Source organism: Salvia miltiorrhiza, chromosome 5, assembly GCF_028751815.1.
Source record: "Salvia miltiorrhiza cultivar Shanhuang (shh) chromosome 5, IMPLAD_Smil_shh, whole genome shotgun sequence".
NCBI lineage: Eukaryota > Viridiplantae > Streptophyta > Magnoliopsida > Lamiales > Lamiaceae > Salvia > Salvia miltiorrhiza.
The window spans coordinates 5,670,725-5,689,187 of NC_080391.1; the positions used below are offsets into that span (position 1 = coordinate 5,670,725).

General features: G+C 38.2%; 2 protein-coding genes and 1 pseudogene across 2 annotated transcripts; all 3 read left to right on the plus strand.

The window, feature by feature from the left end:
* Nucleotides 1-1,718: 1,718 nt before the first annotated feature.
* LOC130985453 (auxin response factor 3-like) lies at nucleotides 1,719-7,023 on the plus strand. The gene is given in 14 exon segments (XM_057908440.1): nucleotides 1,719-2,270; nucleotides 2,352-2,733; nucleotides 2,815-2,871; nucleotides 3,467-3,613; nucleotides 3,615-3,647; nucleotides 3,788-3,872; nucleotides 3,971-4,061; nucleotides 4,132-4,296; nucleotides 4,877-4,996; nucleotides 5,064-5,139; nucleotides 5,391-5,556; nucleotides 5,677-6,052; nucleotides 6,054-6,276; nucleotides 6,278-7,023. Coding segments are annotated over 13 exon segments (2,181 nt in total). The 5' UTR covers nucleotides 1,719-2,270; nucleotides 2,352-2,427; the 3' UTR covers nucleotides 6,614-7,023.
* A 2,580-nt stretch (nucleotides 7,024-9,603) lies between these two features.
* LOC130985454 (MLO-like protein 12) lies at nucleotides 9,604-12,374 on the plus strand (annotated as a pseudogene).
* A 4,946-nt stretch (nucleotides 12,375-17,320) lies between these two features.
* Nucleotides 17,321-18,058, plus strand: LOC130985455 (monothiol glutaredoxin-S5-like). Its single transcript, XM_057908441.1, has one exon. It carries the CDS (start codon nucleotides 17,386-17,388, stop codon nucleotides 17,812-17,814), a length of 429 nt encoding a protein of 142 aa, XP_057764424.1. The 5' UTR covers nucleotides 17,321-17,385; the 3' UTR covers nucleotides 17,815-18,058.
* The last annotated feature ends 405 nt before the right edge of the window (nucleotides 18,059-18,463 follow it).

Genomic DNA, 18,463 nt, shown 5'->3' on the forward strand with positions numbered 1-18,463 from the left:
TGGTTCGAATATAAATATTTAATTTTTTTAAGAAAATACTCATAATTTAAAATATGGGGGAAAATCTATTTTGCTTGATTGAATTTTATATGTTTTACATTTAAAAAAAAAATCAAGAACGTAAAACTTATAAAATTCTTTAGACACAGAACCTCTCTACTCATAGCATTTTTTTTGCATAGGAAATCTAGTGCTCCACAATTTTGTGTGTGTTATTGTTTTTCACTATTGTATCTATTGTATTAGCAATATTTTTATAAAAATAAACTTTATTATAATATTATGGATTATATTTTTTATATACAAGTTGAATTTTTAAAATTATATACTCTAACTTTGGATTTATCAACCTTAAAGATGAATTAAAACTAAAATTAAATGATAAAAATTATTATATGCCTAACTAAATGAAATGATTCCTAGTTAATAATCATCAAATTAAATTAGAGCATACAAAATTGAACTTGAAGAAAAAGAATGCAAAAAAATATAGAAAATTAAAAGTGAGAGCCAAAATGAGACAACAAATGTGGTATATTGGTCTCAAATGCTTTTTTTTGACCTTATGATTTATTATTATTATTTTGGTTACGTTTCTTTCTATGATATCTTTAATATTATTGACTTGTTTGAAATTTTGAGCAATAGTTTAATTTTATTTTTTCACCCGAAAATCATAGATATTTTATATGACGACAAAAAAAATGCGGACATCCATACATGTTACTATTACTCAACATCTCATGTGCACAATTTGATTGCAAAATAAAATGCAAGGCGGTAAAGGAATCAAAGAATTGGGACCATCTTTTCCTACTAAAAATAGGGTCTAATTGCTCTCTTTATTGATCCAAAAAAAAAAAGATAATTTAGAACTGCGGTTGGCTATTGATTAGCAAAACTTATAGCCCCTGAGAAACACGAGAGCCATTTAAAACCCCAAAATCAGTGTGATTTGTGAGGCCAAACTAATTAAGATTAGTGGAGACAACACAGTTACAATTACAAGATTGAAGAAAATGGAATAAGCAATTAAGCATTTTAGGTAACGTGACTTTCGTACCTAGACAAATTTGACAGCTAAAAGAAACTTTACCAAACTTTCACTTTAAATATCATATTAAATTGTTGCCCTTGTTTGTTGTTGCACCATTAGTACAGTGGAACGGTGATATTACTGATACATATATGATATATGTCTTAATAATAATTATTTATTATTTTTTCCAAATGAAAATAGAGAAAATAAAATCGACATAACAAAAACGAGGTGTATATGAATTAAACTTGAATTAATATCGTGTTGTATTATGGTCCATCATTGGCCCCTTATTTATTTCTTCAGCATATAGATGAGTTAATATAGTAAGCAAAATGCTATGTTCAAAGTAATAATAAAGACGTTACAATGTCTAGTAGCCATCTAGTGTTGAAGTGAAGACTTGCCCTCTAGAATTTCATCAATTAAACAAAGATCAAACATCTGGCCATAGAGTTCTTTTTTAAAAAATAATTATTTCTTATATGGGTCAACTATTAAAACTAAATAAGCAGCTGCCATGAAAATTAAAAATAAATAAATAGAAAGTGAATTAAATAAGGCAAAGGGACACGAGGGAGATTTGTTGAAGTGGAAGGGGACAGAATAGACATCCCCCGAAAATAAAGGGGGCTTTTGTACACAGAGAGCTCCTCTCTCTCTCTCCATTTCCTCTTACTCGTCCCCTTCACATAACCCCCATACCCCTCAACTAACTCCCAAAAATCATACACTGCTACACTCCAATCAATACATACAGTTGGGTGTATCTATAGCCCTGAGTAGCCCAATACAATCTAATTATGTTTTTATATATATATACACACAGTTTTCCATTTTATTTTCACACATTCACTCTCTGCCACACACATACATCATCAGAAGTAGCTGTTTCCTTCGCCCAGCAGTTGCAGCGCTGCTGTTTGCAGCTGCTGCCGCTGCCACTTGCAGGCCTCGCATATTTATATTATACCACTATATAAATGTATATCGAAGATCAAAGCCTTTTCATTTAGTATTATCCAAATTTTTTATATTATTAAATTACGAGAAAAGATATCTTGTACGTAGGCTTGTGGAATAGGGAGTAGCGTCCTTTAAAATATTTCTACTTTTGTATTAATACAACTTAAATACACGAGTTAATAAAGTCTGATTTGATGTACAGTGAAGAAAGGCAGTCCCATTTTAGTGAGAGAAAGCTAATGCAGAGCTGCTAAGTTTAAAAAAGGTATCCTCTCTTTCTCTCTCCCCTTCTCTTCTATGTAAGCTCACATTTTGTTTGCTCTATATGCTTGTATATGGAAAGTAGGAGAAACTCGCAGCAGCTGATAATTCCCTATTAATTCTCGGAATTCTCTCCGATTTGTGGTGGTTAGGGTTTGAATATGATGAACGGTTTGATCGATTTGAACACTGTGAACAATGAAGATGAAACGGCGTCGGGCTGTGGTTCGCCGTCATCGTCGGTGGCGTCCGGGAACTTGGAATTGGCTACGGCGTCGTCGTCGATGCCATCGGTGTCTATGGAGCTGTGGCACGCATGCGCGGGGCCGCTGATTTCGCTGCCGAAGAAAGGGAGCGCCGTCGTCTACTTCCCCCAGGGACATGTGGAACACCTCCCTGAGCATCCTGCCGTAACTTATGATCTCCCTCCCCACGTTTTTTGCCGCGTTGTTGATGTTAAACTCCATGTACGGTTCGGTTTTTTCTCGCTTAATTGGTGTTGAATTTTGTCGCCAGTTGTATTGAAATGTTGAAGGTTCTATTGGTAGGCGGATACAACTAGTGATGAGGTGTACGCACAGGTTTCACTCATTCCGGATCAACAGGTACGGCAAAATAATCTTCAGACCGTTGAATACCATTCTTTTTGTATGACTGCTCCTGGGCTTCTGTTTGCCATTAATGTTAATTTGAAAAAAAAATGTAGAATGTTTAAGGTCTTCGCCTAATTAACTAACGCTACTATCTTTTTTGTGAATATAAATCAAATTTTCTTATGTAATGCTGGTGTTGGAGCTTCCCCTTTTTCGAAATTGATAAACGTCAATCCTTTTAAATGAGTAAAACAATGGATGTCAAGGCATTGCGGGATCCATGTTTATATCCCCCATTACCCCTTAGCCAGATATACATATTATTTGGAAACTTGCTTAGGTTCCACTCCATTTGGTAATCGATAAATTTAGTTGGCTTATCTTTCTTGGGAATGAATTTGTTGTTAATATTGGATTGTGAATTTTTTTCTTTTCAAGGAAATATTCCTCAGAATCAGAAAGACTAATTTTGCCTTCTTAAAGAGGCTAAACTTTCTGTGTTAGGGTAATATAATTATAAATTATGATGTGCCTTATTTGGTATCATTATCAAGATACTGCTGTGATCTAAAGAGGAATTTTTTATCAAGTAAATTCATATCGGCAGATTGAGCAAAAATGGAGGGAAGGCATAATGGAATCTGAGGCCGAAGATGAAGATCTTGAAGGTGTGGTGAAGACTATGACACCCCACATGTTCTGTAAAACTCTTACCGCATCGGATACTAGCACACATGGTGGATTTTCTGTTCCATCGCCGTGCTGCTGAGGACTGCTTTCCTCCACTGGTAGCTACAAAATCACACTAAATGTCCCCCCCCTCCCCTCCCCCTCCCAAGGATTTATCTGTATCTGAGCTTACAATGATGTTAAATTGATTACATTTCAACGTTCATCTAAATGCTGACCTGTTGTGTTCTGTTTCTAGGATTATAAACAGCAGAGACCTTCACAGGAGCTTGTTGCTAAGGATTTACATGGAATTGAATGGAAGTTTCGGCATATCTATAGAGGTGAATAATAACGCTTAATTAGGTGGTCATAATACATGTGAGTGCTATTCAAACCCTTTATATTAGAAAAAGAATCTCAATATTTTTTTGTGTTACAGGTCAGCCTCGAAGGCATTTACTGACTACTGGTTGGAGTGCATTTGTCAATAAGAAGAAGCTGGTGTCCGGGGATGCTGTCCTTTTCCTAAGGTTGGAATACCATGCACTTACTTAGGCTATAGTTAAATTGATGGATTCTTACAATGGAACATTGTCGCAGAGGTGGCGATGGGGAACTCAGGCTTGGAATTCGTAGAGCTGCACAAATCAAAAGTGGTGCTACCACCCTTCCCACCACTAGCCAACTGTCCAATGCTAGTGGCATTGCTGCAGTTGTGAATGCCATTACCACTTGGACGACGTTCGACATTTGTTATAATCCCAGGTATATTAGTTGCCAGGTGACTTTTGCTGATGTATTTCTTAAATCACTAGATTGTCCATTCTGTTCCCTAAGCTTAATGTCGTGTATAAAGAGTCCACTGAATGTTTTTATTTTCTATTTTTTGTCTGTGCTGAATATCAGTTTAAGCTGCCATTATTCTTTCCATTGTTTATTCTTTTAATTTTAACTGAATTCGGACAACAGTGGTGTCTGCAAGCACAGCACCGGTTTACCTTTTTGTGATTATGACTGTTTTTTTCTTCTTTTTTTTTCCCCCTGTATCTTTGCAGAATCCTTTATTGCTGTTAATCTTCATTTGGTTGCAGGTGTATAACATTTTTGTGATCATAATTATACTTTTCTTCAACAACTTCTTTTCTTACTAAGATTATTTACGTGTCTTCTCATACTATTTTCGACTTTATGCATCTGAATCTTCATTTGGTTGCAGGTGTATGCCATTTTTGTGATCATAGTTATACTTTTCTTCAACAACTACTTTTCTTACTAAGATTGTGTGCTTGTCTTGTCATACTTGTTTTTTACTTTATGCATCTGAATCTTTAGTCATGTTATGCAGAATGCGTTCTTCAGATATTATTGTGCCTCATCACAAGTTCTGCAAGAGCCTTACACAGAGTTTTTCATGTGGAATGAGATTCAAAATTCGTTTTGAAACAGAAGATTCTTCTGAGAGAAGGTTGGTTTCTTACATTTTAAGCTTTTCATGCTTATACTGTATCGGGGGACTAATTTCAATTTGGCAGGTGCAGCGGCCTCATTGTCGGCGTCAGTGATGTGGATCCTGCAAGATGGCCTGGTTCAAAGTGGAAGTGCTTGCTGGTTAGTTGTTGGTTTATTTAGGCTTTATACCATATAATATTTATATTATCTTTTCTTATGTTTTAGCTGGAGCAAACTTGACTAGAGGCTCTTGTGACATACATCGTGGTCTGAGTACTCCCCTGTTTAACCTATTTGAGAGATGGATACTTAAATAATTAAGTTCTTCTGTTTTGATCTGTGTCGAACCTACCATGTTGCTATATCCTTTGCTGTATTAGTATAATAGAAACTTCACATGATTGGTGCAGGTTAGATGGGATGATATGGAGGTCAATCGCCTTAATAGGGTTTCTCCTTGGGAGATTGAACTGGCTGGTCCTATGTCTGGACCCAACAGCTTTGCGTTGCCTGGCACCAAAAGAAATAGGATAGGTTTCCCCCCAGCAGTGAAGCCCGATGCTCCCGTTCACAGAGGTTCATACATATTCATCCACGCTCCAGCTTGGTTTTTCTCCCCATTTGTTACCATTCCACCTGGATGGGAAATGCTTCTTTGAGACTAATAGCTGTTTATGTATATGCTGCTTCTTACAGATGGGAACGATGTTTCAGACTTTGTGGAGCCTCTAAGGTTCCAAAAGGTCTTGCAAGGTCAAGAAGTATTTCCTTTCGGTTCGCAATATGCTGGAGCTGAAGCTTCCCGGAATCACCTATCAGACATTAGGGGATATCCTAGCCTCAGCGGCTTTCATGCTGGCGGAAACAGCATCAGGCAACATCATGCAGATGCTCGGAATTCGTTGGAGAGAACTGTAGTAGGCGAATCCTTTCAATTCCGTAAGGTCTTGCAAGGTCAAGAAACCATGCCAATCCTGTCATATGGAAGAGGCCCACAGGATAAGAATGCAAGTAATGTGTTTAATGGGATTCAGGTGCTCAGGAATGGAAATTGCTGGTCCTACCCCACCCCAGTACAATGGTAGTCCCCACCTTTCACCATCAATGGTTCGAGGATTGTCACCTTCTTCAGTACTATTGTTGCAGCAGTCAAGTCCCCAAAACTCTCAAATTCCGTCGCTCATTCATGGCTATCAGAATAAGCATGAGACTAGCAATCAGGATTCATTCCGTGTTTCTCAAAGAATTCCAAAGAAGTTTGCACCATGCGAAATCAGCCCAAGGGACGAATCTACAGCATGGATACAGATCCTCTGGAGCCCCTGAAGCGCATAGCCCACCGGTGCTAACCCATCGCCCTCTCCTCACTCAACCGTTATTTAGAGACAACCAGAATTTTGTGTCGATGTGTAAAGACAGTTGCAGGCTCTTCGGGTTCCCCCTGACCGAGGGGATAAATGCAATTGGTAAGGCTGATAGTCAGGCCGCTGCATCTGCTTCTGCTTATGGTCATGGGAGCAATGAGGAACAACTGTTCCAACCTCCTCTAGTGACAAAGGTTATGGTTAGCAGTTGTACTAAACCAAGCGACATGCATGCCGTGAGAGACAGGCTTCTTGATATCGCACTCTAAACACAGAGAGAGAGGCTGAGAAGTGAGTAGCAGGGCTTGAAAGCAGCTCTTTCCGTCGCGGTATCCCTTGTTATTGCTGCTTTACTTTTTAGTTGAAGATTTATGCAAGGATCAGAAGAGTGGGATGTTTGTGTTTTTGGGGTGTGGAAGAAGGGTCACTCTGCAAGTAGTTGGTTGATGACAATGCTCTTCTATGTGTGTATTATTATGCTGATAGGTTACTTATGTATTTGTAGATCGTAATATCTCAGTGCTGAAATCATGTCGCTGACCTGTATCCCTCTTTTTAAGTGTAAATCAACACTAAATTATCTGAAAAGATAATACTTGTGTACCTTATCATGATTGCTACTAAACTCTGATTTCTTTAAAACTCCTATAATTTAAAACAAAGGAAATGTTGGTTTGCATGACTGCCTGCTTCTATAATTCTCATGTAGTATTATGTGAAATGATTTTATGATGCAACAAATCTTTTATTGGTTATTGCGCGGCGGTTATACTGTAACAGCTGAAATTAGACCCACAAAGTAAAATCGATTACATAATACTACCATATTATTCGAATCACTTCAATCAACTATTTTTTTTTAATATTTAATTAACTTATCTCTCTTCCACATTATCAATATCTGTCTCAACTCAATTACACCAATTTTGAAAAATTTATCCATGACCATTGTAGCGACCTAACCATAACATTTTATATTTACATATAATAAAATAAAACTAAAGACTTATAATTATAAAGAAAAATGCCAAAATGTCAAAAATTAAAATTGAGCAACAAATAGAAAAATACTCCATTACTAAGAAATCACAAACTAAATTATATTAATAATATAGCAATAGGAAATTACAAGCAAACTAATTGTGCTTGAAACAAATCTTCGAAAAATTACTCATTCAATTGCTAAGATCCACGGCAAAATGGAGAAAGATGGGATTTTAAAAATGAAAATAGATTAAATATGGAGTAATTAAGAATATAAAATTTTAATGTATATAAATATAACAAATATTGTCTCTATTTATAGAGAAATTAAAAATTATGAATTTTGATATATTTAACTTTTTTAATAAAATATGTAATGTCTAAATTAAATATACAAAATCAATCAAACAACAACACGCGTCTTATTTTTTTTATATCTAGAATCAAGGAGACCACAAGGTCTTATTTGTATTAGGAGGAAACTGTGGTGGGTCTATTCTATTAAATGATTTTTTTCCTTTTTTAATTGTCATGTCCAGACGTGGAGGTCGACTAGGGGAGAAAGGTTTGCTTATACTTCCATATACGCCAAGTAATATGCGAGCCACTGATGATTCTATAGCGTTGTAAAATTTGGAGAATGATTAATCATTAAACAGGAGCTGTGCATATAATAAGCAATAAAGGGAAAAATTAGGAAACACATGCATACACTAAATATAAATCTTCATGCATTTTGCGGCGAAATCCATTGAACCATTCATTTATTAGGCATACAATCTCTCTACGTCGGTCTCAGCCTTGGACCTATCATCAAACACATGAAAAATGGCTCAATATCCTCATTTATATATTTGAAAGGGCGTTTGAGATAAATAAAATTAATGAGATTAGAATTATTTGAATCATTTAATTTTATGTTTAAGTTGATTGAATACGGTGCGAAATAAATTGAAGAATTATGATTAAAATGTAGAAAGAGAAAGCTACCAGAGAAAAAGTCTAAATATGAGAATCTACCCACACACATTGATAATATGTCTTATAAAACTATTCATCCATATAATACAGTATGTCTTATAAAATTATCCAAAGCACAATTGATGTTGATAGGTGGGGATTGATTTTTGCAAAAATTCTTACACTTTTCTTACACAAGTACAATTGTGTAAGATAGTTAAAAATTGTTCAAACATCTGAGAAAATGGCAATAAATGCTAATCCACGTCACTTTCATGCATTATTATTTACTGTAGGTTTGAAAATTTTGAAAGAATGAGGGCACGTTTGTGTGTTATAAAACATTAATACGCAGACAAAAAAATTCATATGTGTGTATATTGTAAACAAAAAAAATTCAGAATCCAACGGGCACAAAAGCCGCCGATAAACCTTAGCCGCCTGCAGAATCGGCGCGTGAACATTCCTCGCGGATTCTGCATCCGGCTAGGGTTTCTCGACGGCTTTTGTGTCCGTTGGCTTCTAAATTTTTTTTTTGTTCACAATATACATAAATATGAATTTTTTTGCCTTCGTATTGATATTTTATAACACAAAACGTGTCCATATTTTTTCAAACTTAGGGGTTTTTATTAGGGTTATAAAGTGACGTGACTTTACAATAAATACACATTTATCAGATTTTATACATTTTTTAACTACCTATCTTACACAATTATACTTGTTTAAGAAAAGTGTAGAACTTTTACAGAAAATCATGCAAACCTATCAACATCAATTGTGCTTTGGGTAATTTTATAAGATATATTATATGAGTGGATAGTTTCTGTAAGATATATTATCAATATGGGTACTTTAAATTCTCACCCATAGAAAAATTAGGGTTCCATGCAAAAAAATTGAGACCAAATAAATGAAAAATAATTTTAGCAAACGTATTTTTAGAATCTTGTATTATGAATTAATTGTAGTAAAAGAAAGTTCCACTGTTCCAGCCCTTTGGCAACGCGTTAAGAGTAGTACGTGTGTTTGGAAAGTTTCATATGTTGAGACGTCGTCGCGTCTCATTGTTACAATATTTAAAAGGTGAAATTATTGGCAAAGCAAATAGGATTTGAGAGTTCCCTCCCTTTTTCGAACACGTGTAAGCATTCTACTGGTACTTGCTCGGATCCGTACGGCCCGACTTGTTTTACTTTGTTCCAATTTCTTTCCGCGGTCCGTCATGGCTCCCGTATCCGGCGGGCCCCACCCTTTGACAAAACTGCGCCGCGGCGGCGCTGCTCCCTCCCTTATATACCTTTCAAAGGCCCTTAATTCTTTTCTTTTATTTTCTGCAACGGTAGAAATGGCTGGCGAAGAAGAAGAAAGTGCGTCTCTTGAGAGGACGCCGACGTGGGCCGTGGCTACTGTTTGCTTCGTTCTCATTTCAATTTCCATCCTCTTGGAGCACGCCCTTCATTTATTATCCAAGGTTTTTTCTTCTTCTTATAATTAATATGTTTTAATTCTCATGTTTATGAACGCTGCTGATTAATCAGTTGGTCGTTTGCATTTGCGTGCAGTATTTGGGGAGGAAGAGGAGGAAATCACTCCTTGAAGCTCTTAACAAGATCAAATCAGGTGAGGAGCGGAGGCTTCTTTTCTCTCTTTTAATTTCTATTCTTTTTAAATAAATTGAAAAAAAGATGAATGAATTGGTGTTTAATTTATGCAGACTTGCTGCTTTTGGGGTTTATCTCGTTCTCGCTGGTGATGCTGGAGAAGCCAATTGCAACCATATGCATACCCAGAGGCGCTGCCGAATCTTTTCTTCCTTGCCGCAGCCTCACAACTGACGAAGAGGAGGAACCTAAATGTGAACAAAATGTACTCCTCTCTCTCTCTCTCTCTCTCTCTCTCTCTCTCTCTCATCTTTGTTAATTAGCAGTGTTTTGTTTGGATGATTGATGGTTGTGGAATACAGGGGAAGATGTCGTTGATGTCGAGGGCTGGCGTGCAGGAACTTCAGGTCTTGATATTTTTCTTGGCTTTCTTCCACGTTTTGTCCACTTTACTCACCTTCACTCTTGGCGCCGCTAAGGTACAAAATTCCGACCTTTCAACTCTGTTTTTCAATACAGTCTTCATCTCATCTCATCTCATCTATTCTTATATGTTTACGTACGCAGATGAAGACATGGGAACATTGGGAGGCCGAAACTAGGACTTTGGAATATCAATTTTCAAACGGTAACTTTATTCATTTGACCTGCTTTCCTACATAAGTCAAACAAAACAACTTGGTTTTGGTTTTGATTGGTCGTTTGTTTAATGTATAGATCCAAGGAGGTTCCAGTTCATTCATCAAACCTCATTTGGAAGAAGGCATCTTAGATATTGGAGTGAACACAGATTGTTGCGTCTGCCGGTATAATACTCAATCAACTACTAACTTTTATGATTGCTTATGGTTGGATCAATGTTGGATGTTCTTCAAATTTTTGGCAGGTTAATTTTCTTAGACAGTTCTTCGGCTCCGTCTACAAAGTAGACTACTCTACTCTTCGACATGGCTTCATCACGGTACTTACTTTATTGGTTTCACTTGTGCAACATAACAGAATGTCATCTTATTTTTTGGCTATAATTGTTTTATGCAGGCTCATTTTGCTGAAGGGAACACCTTTGATTTCCAGAAATATCTCAAGAGAGCACTCGAAAAAGATTTTGAGGTGGCGGTAGGCATGCGGTAATTGTTCTGCCTTCCGCTAATCTAATGAATGAATGTGGAATTTTATCTTCAATAATGTCAGCTATTCTGTTTTGCAGTCTCTGGATTTGGGTGTTCTCTGTGCTCTTCATATTCTTCAATGCATATGGTAAGGCTTCAACAATTCAACACTGCAGATTGGTAAAGCTAATTCTGCTTAAACCTAATTGCCTTACCTCTTCTAAATGCAGTATTCCATAACTATGTGTGGCTCCCCTTCATCCCATTAGTGGTAAGATTAAGATATGAAGATAGATGATCATGTTTTGATCCGATAAACGGCCTACTGATTGGTTGTTTGTGGCAGATACTGCTGATTGCCGGCACTAAGCTACAAGGTATCATCACGAAAATGTGCTTGGACACTAGTGATAAGTCCCATGTAATCAGAGGAACCCTGCTTGTTAGACCAAGTGATCACTTCTTCTGGTTTGATCGCCCCAAATTCCTTCTCCACCTCATGCACCTAGTCTTATTTCAGGTACTGCTCATTTTCTTGATCATGATCATCTAGCTAATCTGCTTTTTCCACCGTCAAATTATGAATACTTCATGTTCGTTTGTGCAGAACTCGTTTCAGCTGGCGTTCTTCTCATGGTCTTGGGTGAGTATCAGATCAGTAGTAAGTCTCTCTCTCTGTCTCTCTTGAGAGCACTGACAACATATTTGAATGTTGTTGATGGCAGTATAAGTTTGGACTGAGGTCGTGCTTCCACCGCAAAACTGAAGATATTGTGATTAGGATAGCAATGGGAGTGCTGATTCCCATTCTGTGCGGCTATGTCACTCTCCCTTTATACGCTTTAGTCACTCAGGTAAACATGTATAGGTGAAGCAAGGTTGATGTTTTTGGGCATATTCTGATTGAAGGAGTTGTGTTATGACAGATGGGAAGTTCCATGGGAAATTCTGTGTTCCCTGAAGAAGTGGTTGGAGGGCTCAAGAGATGGCGCGCCAAAGCTAGGAGAAACTTGGCTGCGAGGAGAGGAGACTTGGCCACGCGTTCCTTGGATGCATCGGTGGAATCATCTCCCTCCTTTGCTAATCTCGATGCCTCACTGTCTGTGGATTTGGATTATACGAGTGATGATCCCATGGAATCACCGGAGAGATCAGACGTGCAGCAGCAGCAGCAGCAGTCACAAGCCCGGATCTTTTCAAGGTTTCGAGTTGAGCAGAGTGTAGTTTTCCTTAGGCTGCACCATTTGTATAGCTCTATTTTTTTGGATCATGTCCTTTAGTTCATCTTTATTATTATTGTTATTATTTGTACATGGATGATGAAAGCCATTGATGGAATTGATACATTTGGAGAAGAGTTCATTATAGAGGAATTTATTTGTAGTATATAGTCAATGTGAAATGAAAAAGATGGTTCTACAATGTAGCTAGCTCAAGATGTACAACAACATATTATACATGAAAAAGTGAAAAGTTGCAGTGAGCGAATGATCTAATGAAATTAAAACAGAAGGTAAGCTTGTGGTTTAGTATCATTTATCTTTAATATATATGAAGAATGTGTGATTCACTTCAAAACTAGAACAACGAAAAACATAATTAAATCCCAGACCTAACCCGATATTGAACCCGAAAGATTCATTGTGAACCCGATGGAGAAAGTATCATAAAAGTTTGTATACATTTATGTGCACAAGTTAACAACATAAATTTCATTTAATTGAGCTTCTCGTAAAATAAAAGACAACTAAGAGCATCTCCAATGCTCGCTGCTAAGGGAGGATCGACGCGGGTCGCTGGGAGGGTGGCTGCGGTATAGACACAGCCAGGTGCGAGGCCGTGTCTTGGTGGAGACCCGGGGCGAAGAGAGAAAATGGATGGCGCGTCCAGAGGACACGCCCCATTTATTAAAAAAAAAAAATCGAAATTCTATTTTTTTGAAATATTGAGTTGTTTGAATTTTTTTTTTTTAAATTTGACCGTTGGAAGCCAACGGTATTGTGAGATTTTAATAATTTTTTTTTTCACTTTACCTATATATATCCCAACTTAATTCCAATCATTTTATTACCTACAAATCATCTCCACATCAAAAATTCTCTATAAGAAATGTCTTCCTCTTCATCAAGCCACGAGGATGAGCGACGTGCTCAAGAATTTTTCAATCTTCTGCAAGAATTTAATCAAATTGTTCAAGCTATTGGTGATCCGAATGCGCAATTAACCTCGTCGTCGGCGACGAAGAGTGGCAAAGAAGGCCTACATTCATCGGGACCGTGAAGCCGGCGCTCTACGTTTGCACGCGGATTACTTTGCTGAAAATTCGATCTACCCCGACAACGTCTTCCGCCGCCGATTTCGCATGCCTCGTGCGTTGTTTTGCGTATCGTTAAGGGGAAGAGGTTCAAAGTGATGCAGGAAGCGGCTCGCAAGGATATTGAACGAGCCTTCGGCGTCCTTCAAGCTCGTTGGGCAATCGTCAAATGCCCATCGCGTCTTTGGAGCAAGGAGGAGATGAGCGACATCATGTTCACAGTGCATCATTTTGCACAACATGATCATCGAAGATGAAGGCGAGCACGCAACACAGTGGGAAGAAGACGCCGACGAAGCTTCGAGTAGCGCCGCATCTCAACCTCGTGCCGGTGCTCCGCCGGATTTTTGTGCATTTGTTGCACGACAAGCATCCATGCGAGATGCGGAGATGCATGCTCGCCTCATTTTGGACTTGAAGAAGCACATTTGGTCTCGTTTTGGTCCGATTGAGCCCTAGAAATTTATTGTAATTTTTATTTTTTTATTGTATTTAAATTATGTCTTTAAATTATTGTAATGTAGAATTTTAATTTTAATAAAATATGAATTTTAAAAATAAAAGTGTAAAAATATGAATTTTATGGAAATTGAGATTTAAGCACTCATCTAAGACACAATGCATTGGAGAGGGGTGTGTCTTAAATGGGGTCCACCTTCTAAGACACCCTCTAAGCACCAATGCATTGGAGATGCTCTAAATCTTGATGGGCTACCGAAGTGAATAAAGGTCTTTTCAGCCCAAATTATGAAGGCATATTCAATTCAATGAATCAAATTAACCTAATTTGAGAATAGTTTTTTTTCTCTCTCTTTTTCTTTTAAAAATAAAAAAGAGTCGGACAAACTTTTTTCTTTTTTTTCTTTTTTGAAGTTGCGGTTTTTCATAGATATATACATACAATAGTACTACCAAAATTCTAAGGCTTAAGTGACGCAAGATTTTTTTATTTTTTTTCCATTAAGAAAAGGACAATCGCGTGAAAGCAAGAATAAGCAATGTCTCATTTTCCCATATGAATTAAACATGTTTTGACTATCAAGGGTGTCGTTTCATTATATTCAAAGAACTTTTTTTATCAATAAATATGTGAAAATAGTAAAAAAATAATGAAAACATAGGTGTTCTCTTATTTTTCATCAAAATAAACAGACCTTAAATTGTTTAGGACTTGTCAAATGTGAATTGGCTTTTTTACAGAAAATATAATTATGAAATTCTTGGAAAGTCACATTGAGGAATAATTGGTGAGTGAGGAAGATAACATTATACCAACCTCTGCTCTCTTGTCCACTTCTACTCCACACGTTTATGCTATGCTTTAATGGTTTTTGTAACCGACCTTTCCATGCTCCTTCATGCCACTCATTCATCAATATCTTCATATGTTTCAATTTCATTGTTTTCATCAAATTTAATTGTCTTCTATTTCAATGCTTTTCTTCCTAACTCTCCTCTATTTTGCATAAATTTAGGAGCACCACATTGTTAGTGCACATGTAACGTGTAGAATTACTATGTAAATTAGTCCATATATATCATACGAAAATAAAAGTTGTAAACAACTGTGAGCAGATGATCTCATGACATATATGCTCCACGTGGTGAGATTTGCTTGGAATGAAAAATGTGTGATTAAACATAATTTATCAAGAAAAATGAGGTGATGTTGTGCAATTTCCTAATAGTCATGAAGCAACTTATTAATTAAAGATTGCGGAGTAGCTAGGGCGTCATTCTCACAGAAATTGAGTATTAATTTACTGTGACTGTTGAATTAATCAGTCATAATTTTGTTTCGAAATTCAAATCGATAGAATAATGAGATCAGATAATTGGAAATTACTAAGAAAACTCTCCGCAGTTGTCAACACATCTCACTCTGTTTTGCATTCAATGATTCTCAATCAAGTATATGTACCGATCTATATATAGAGGTGGTTTGTTTCGCAAGTAGGTAATTAAGCCGGAATAAATGATGGTTGAAAGGATTGTAATGAATGCTAGAACTTATAAAAAAAAATTAATGGTGTCCACAATAATATGAAATTGACATTATTAAATTCTGTCAATACTCCCTTCATCCACGAAAATATGTTCTAATTTATCATTGTCTATGAAAATATGTTTTAATTTATCATCTTCGTCCGTCCATAAAAATGTCATTCATGGTCCACCATTTTTTTTGAACATTTCGATCCACCACTTTTTAATTTGTGGGCCCTCATTCTCTCACTAATTATTTCTATTTTTTTTAATTTATGGTACCATTCCCTACTAATCAAATAAGGTACTCCTCCGTCCCAATATTCAAGTCCCGTATTCCTTTTTTGGGTCGTCCCAATATTCAAGTCCCCTTTCCTTTTTTTTAGCATTAATTAGGATACAATTAATAGATTTAATTATGTCTCTCTCCTCTCACAAACCAACCCACCTGCCTCTCTCTCTCTCTCTCTCTCTCTCTCTCTCCTCACGTCTCTCTTCTCTCTCAAATCGTCATCTGCCCCCTCTCTCCTCTTCTTCTTTCACCACCTCCAAATTCCAATCCCTCCACCTTCCACCGCTTCCACTTTCCACCGCCTCGCGCCTCTGCCGCCATCCTCTTGCACCGCCTCCAACGCCACCACTGCAAACCCTAGATTTCCCTCCGCCCTCTTCCTCCCCTGCCTCGCCGCCCGTTTTCCGACGACCAGGGCTCTGCCCTCTCCTGGCGACGGCAAGGCGCCGCCGCCTCCAATCTCCCACTGCCTCCACCGCCTCTCAGCAGGAATAAGGGCGGCGACTCGCAGGCCCCTCAGCAGCGGCGACGGCGAATTCCAGATGGAGCGACGAAGGTGGAGGTCCTGCTGCCTCGCCGGAAATCGAGCACAGCAGCGGCGGTTCGCGGAGAGAGGTGTTGTTGTGTTGGCTTGTGCTGTTGGTATTGATGTGTGAGCGTCAGTCGGGGGAGAGAGGTGAGAGTCGGGAGTCAGGGCGGCAACGGCGATGGCTATTAGTTGCTGCTGTCCGGCCGAACAATGGGAAGAGGGAGGGGGGAGCTAGGGAACGGAGGTGCGGACGCCGGAAATCGAAGCTTGAGGGGCAGATTTAGGGATCTAGAGTTTCAGTGTGATTTAGAGAGATGAAGGTTAGGAGAAAGGGGGAGGCGATTGGCGGCTTTGGGCGTGCGGTGGTGGTTGGCCTTGCTAACCGCTGCGGCTGCCGGATTTCAGAGGGAGGCTGGCGGCGGAGTTGCCGGAGGAGGCGGCTGCTCTCTCATTGAGTGTATGTGTGTGGGTGTTAATTAAGAAATAAAATAATAGTAATTAAAGCACTAATTATGTGGTTCCTACTGTTTTTACATCTATTTTAACTCTCCTAAATACCTGTGCCCAAAAGAAAGAGGACTTCATTGTTGGGACGGAGGAAGTAATAATTTTTTTACAATTTGTACCGTTTTCCTTTACAACTTATTTTTGTGGTCGGGGAGTATGATTTGCAATAAAAATAATATGCAAAAATTGATAAAATTAAGTTAGTTTATGTAACTCTCCAAGTCTACAATAGAGCATTTGTAAAATTTCTGCAGGATCAAGATAATTACAAATTCGAAAGTTGATAAAGAATCCCATCTTTATATAACATTATTATCTTATTTTACAAATATGAGTTTGTATTATCTATAGGCTATAAAATAAAATAATGAGGAGTCCGTGGTCGGTGGACCCAACCCATTTTAACTCGTTTTAGTTGCTAAATCACGCTCTTGAAAACTCCACCAGTCCATAATTAGCACCAGCAGATTAACTAAAACAATTATCGCCATCATTATTCTATTCATTAAATCACTAATCACCAATTGACCGTATCGAATTGCCGTCATCTAAACGGACGTTGCTACTTGGAATCTGCTGGCCTCCAGCCAAATGACGTAGTGACACGTCGTGAACAGTGACCCTGACGTCCTATATTGCGTCACAGTCGTTGACGTTAGAGTCTACTCCCCACCTCCCTATTATATAGGCCAAACCACTCACATTTTTCTTTCCCCCTTTCCTCTCTCTCTCTCTCTCATTTAACTACCACTCACCATGCAAAAGGCGCTACACTACAGGAACCTGCTGCCCCCGGCCGCCTCCGCCGGCGGATCCGCCATTCCGCCGCCGGGAGACAACGAATCCGGGGGAGAATCCGTGGCTGGCGCCGTGAATTTGAGAAAGCTGGTGGCGGAGAACGCGGTGGTGGTGTTCGCGCGGAAGGGCTGCTGCATGTGTCACGTGGTCAAGCTATTGCTGAACGGCCACGGCGTCAATCCGACTATTCTCGACGTCGACGAGCAGAACGAAGGCGATGTAACTAATCAGTTGTCGAGGATCGCCGGCGGCGTCGGCTCCGCGCCGCCGTTTCCGGCCGTGTTCGTAGGCGGAAAACTTTTCGGAGGGCTGGAGCAGGTGATGGGAGCTCATATCTCCGGCGAATTGGTGCCGAGATTAAGAGAAGCTAGGGCTTTATGGCTTTGACGGAGTCTCTCTCGATCCTCTGGAATTTTTGGATTAGAAAGACTTTAATATTCTCTCTCTCTTTCTTTTTTTTTGTTTGAATTTCATGAAAACGTTTACTTGAAAGATTGCCAAGAGCAGAAGTGGAGGTCGGAAAATCTCGGGGTTGATTTTTGTACATAGTGTTTACATTAGATGCATCATTTTGGGTCTTCATTACCTATAGTTTTTTAATATTTTTATTATTTATATTTATATTCTTCAATCTTAGATCATGAAGTGTATATATCAAGACGGCATCACTACTAATACGTAATAATATTAACTACCAAATTTAAATATGTAGGTGAAATAGTAAACCTGATGCGACCAGGTCGTCGCTCTTGTGAAAGCAAATAAATAAGGGCAAATGGTTTTTAATACCCATTTTTATAATATATCTATCAAATCTATCCACCCTTATAAAACATCTATGAAAAATACCCAATTCATGGTGAAATACCATCTCTACCCTTATACTTAATTTCTCTTTATCTCCCATCTTTTGCCTAATTAAGCTTGACTAGTATATCGGCTGGAAACTTTCCTCGTGCCCGATAGGTTACTTCGGTAAACTGGGTCTGGACTGTGAGACAACGCCACGTACTGTTAAGCAAAAAATGATTAAAAT

What these genes read in the sequence shown, in the direction of transcription:
- LOC130985455 (XM_057908441.1), top strand. Translation starts at nt 17,386, where the DNA reads ATGCAAAAGGCGCTACACTACAGGAACCTGCTGCCCCCGGCCGCCTCC.